The sequence below is a fragment of the Neophocaena asiaeorientalis genome, unplaced genomic scaffold (assembly GCF_003031525.2).
Source record: "Neophocaena asiaeorientalis asiaeorientalis breed wild unplaced genomic scaffold, Neophocaena_asiaeorientalis_V1.1 scaffold110, whole genome shotgun sequence".
Taxonomy (NCBI): Eukaryota; Metazoa; Chordata; class Mammalia; order Artiodactyla; family Phocoenidae; genus Neophocaena; species Neophocaena asiaeorientalis.
The window spans coordinates 7385246-7388672 of NW_020175053.1; the positions used below are offsets into that span (position 1 = coordinate 7385246).

The 3427-nt window shown below is 62.5% G+C and overlaps 1 protein-coding gene across 1 annotated transcript; it reads left to right on the plus strand.

The window, feature by feature from the left end:
• The first annotated feature begins 1083 nt into the window (after positions 1-1083).
• On the plus strand, positions 1084-3057 carry SDF2L1 (stromal cell derived factor 2 like 1). Its single transcript, XM_024763856.1, has 3 exons — positions 1084-1333; positions 1631-1827; positions 2649-3057. The coding sequence occupies exons 1-3, from the start codon at positions 1147-1149 to the stop codon at positions 2928-2930; spliced, it is 666 nt and encodes a 221-aa protein (XP_024619624.1). The 5' UTR covers positions 1084-1146; the 3' UTR covers positions 2931-3057.
• The last annotated feature ends 370 nt before the right edge of the window (positions 3058-3427 follow it).

Sequence of the window (3427 nt, forward strand, 5' to 3'; positions counted from 1 at the left end):
GGAACTAAGATCCCACAAGCCCCATGGCCCCAGGGGTGGGGGTAGGGAGACATGAAAACCAAAAAATAACCCATTGCTGTAATTAAAATGGCTCTACGCTGGATTTTCTGAATGCAAAATTCTGGATGATTTAATTAAACACGAATTTTTCTCCCTGCTTTGCTGGTGCACCAAGTGCACGGGTGGTCAGCCTATTGAGTAACATATCCCAGAGCCGGTTCCTGGGCTGGGCTGAACTGATGGGTCTGGAGTGAATTCAGTGTAAGAATGTTCCACGAATGAATAAATAAACAGTGGTTTAAGTTTCCCCCCTTATGCCGACTGAGCTGACAGACCTCTGAGAAGGCAGTGAGTCCCAAGCCTGGGACACACAGTCACACAGGCTTGGTTCCCAGTCGCTTGGTCTCCCAGGGCTCCAGGTTCCCAAGACAGCTCTGGGGCTTTCTGGTGACCACCTGCCACTACCCTCTACATCACAGCTCCCTGCTGCCCTCTGCTGCCCAGTGGCCTAGGGACCATGAGAAGCCCTGGAAGGGGTCAATGAGTGGCTCAGGGAATTCAGAAACTCCAGGGTCCAGGGACTGAGGTGACTCAATGTCAGAGAGTGGGCAATGACCGAGCAACTGGGGGATTAGTTAATCCCGGGGTCCAGGGACTGAAGGACCAGGTGACTGAGTATCTGAGATGCCTCCACTTGTGACCACATAATCTAGTGGTCGAGCAACCTCAAGACCCTGCAGCTGCGGGCCCAGGGTCCGAGGGAGAGACCATGATTGAGGGCTCGGGGGTCTAGGATCACGGGGCTTCGTGAACTGGCGAACCGAGTGTCCCGGGACCTGGCGGTCGCTGGACGGTCGCCCTCGCCTCTGTCCACACTCCCTCCGCTCGACGCTGCCCTGGCCTACTCATTAGTGAGTCCTCGGAAGCGTGGACCAATCAAAACACTCCTCGTGTCTCCAGTCCCCTCCCAGCCGCCGCTCTGGAAAGCTATGGGCGGGTCCTTTCCACGCGGACCCAATGGAAGTGCAGGCGGAGCGCCGTGCGGGCTGGCGATTGGCTGCCGTGGCGGGCCCTGTCAGAGCCGGATTGGCCGGCGGCGGAGACGGAAGCGACCAGGGCCCGAGTTGCCGGAGCCCGGCCGGGGCGATGTGGAGCGCGGGCCGCGGCCGAGCTGCCGGCCCGGCGCTGCTGGGGCTGCTGCTGGCGATCTCGGTCCCGGGCAGCTGTGCCGTCAAGACAGGCGCGGGGGTCGTGACCTGCGGGTCGGTGCTGAAGCTGCTCAACACGCAGCACCGGGTGCGGCTGCACTCGCACGACATCAAATACGGATCCGGTGCGCGGGCCGGGGCTGGGGTCTGACGTCGGGGTTCTGCGGACCAGGGGGCTGGGGGTCATCAGGGGCTGGAGTAGTTGGGGGCCGAGGGCCACAGGCCGGCGGTTCGAGGGGGTCTTCGGGATGCCGTTCGGAGCTGCGGGCCAAGGGACTTGGAGTGCGGCCGGAGGCGGGCGGGGGCTGGGGGAGCCGTTGGATCCCAGGGTTGAGGTTGTCCGGGAAAGCTGATGGTGTCCGGGTCGAGGGTCGGAGTTCCCGCGTTGACAGCGACCCCGGGGGTGGGATGTCGCCCCCCAGGCAGCGGCCAGCAGTCGGTGACCGGCGTGGAGGCGTCTGACGACGCCAACAGCTACTGGCGGATCCGCGGCGGCTGCGAGGGCGGGTGTCCGCGCGGGTCCCCGGTGCGCTGCGGGCAGGCTGTGCGGCTGACGCACGTGCTCACCGGCAAGAACCTGCACACGCACCATTTCCCGTCGCCGCTGTCCCACAACCAGGTGAGCCCCTGGCGTGTGTGCGAGGGGCCCGGCATCTGCTCGGAGTCCCAGCTTCCTGGGTGAAACGGGAATTACAAGTCAGAAGTGTTTGCCGAGCGCCCCCTCGGGGGATACAGAGGTGACTACGCCAGGGTCCTGTCCCCTGGAGCCCTCAGCCCAGCGGGGACACAAACAGGAAGAGCTGTCCGTCTGGATAGCTCCACCCCTGGGGGCGAGTTGGACACAGGAGGGGGATCCGCATGGCCGTTGGGGTGGGGAATGGGAACCCCGCGGGGAGGAGGAACTGGGGCTCGGCCTGGAAGGATGAGTAGGAGTCCGCCAGGCCGCAGAGAGGAGAAGGGCATCTTTCCAAGCCTGGGGAAGAGCCTGTGAGCGGAGTTCATTGGAACTGGGTGGGAGGTGGTACTGGAACAGAGGGTGCTTTGGGGAGGTTATCAGAAGGAAAGGATGATATAATAGAACCTTGGCTGTCAGCCTGAAGGGTAGACTTGATGCTGAGTGAGGGTCAGAGGGGTTAGGACAGGAGAAACCCAGAGGAGGAAGGAGGGGGATGACTTGGTTCTGTGGGGGCCACTGGTCACCGTCCAGGCAGATGAGGTGGGGTGTGCGTGTATTTGAAGAGCTGGTGTTGGAGGGGCCCTTCTGGATGCTGGGGTGGGGGTGGGGGTGTCCCAGTTTGCAGCTGTGGAAGCTGAGGCTCAGAGAGGTGCAGGGAAGGACCTGGGTGTGAGTGCAGCTGCCAGGCAATTGCCCATGGAGGACTCAGTGTGCCCTTTGTCATGCGTGACCACTGTCCTCCCACACCACCACCGCCCCCACAGGAGGTGAGCGCCTTTGGGGAGGACGGCGAGGGTGATGACCTGGACCTGTGGACGGTACGCTGCTCGGGGCAGCACTGGGAGCGGGAGGCCGCCGTGCGCTTCCAGCACGTGGGCACTTCCGTGTTCCTGTCGGTCACCGGCGAGCAGTACGGGAGCCCCATCCGGGGGCAGCTCGAGGTGCACGGCATGCCCAGCGCCAACACCCACAATAGGTGGAAGGCCATGGAAGGCATCTTCATCAAGCCCAGCGTGGAGGCCTCTGCAGGCCACGATGAACTCTGAGTGCTGTGGACCTGCGGGTGGAGGGCAGCAGGGTGGGTCATCTGCAGGGCCACTCTTGGGGGAGACTTTGAGTTTGTAGGGGTTCTCAAGTGCCTTTATGATTAAAGAATATTGGCCTGTGGTTGCATTTTGCTGTGAGCCTGAGGGCGACCAGGAGCTGCCAGCTGGCCCAGGTCAGCATCTCTTCCTCAGTGCAAATCCTCTGTCCCACAGATGGCAGCTTAACCCATCCAAACTTCTCTGATGCTCTTCCGTGCACTCCCAACACTGCCCAGGGCCATCACAGCTCCCTCTCCACCCTCAGATGGTCCAATGGCCCCAGTGACCCCTGTTCCCCAGCCCCTGAGCTTCATGAACCTTCCTGATGAGGGCTGGGGCCTCAGCGAGGTAGCAGGGGCCCCACTCCCTACCAGCTGGGATGGGCACAAGCTCTCCAGTCCCTCATCCCTTGAGGTGCACCCCCTCCTCCTGGCACCCCTCCACTGGCAGTTGTGACA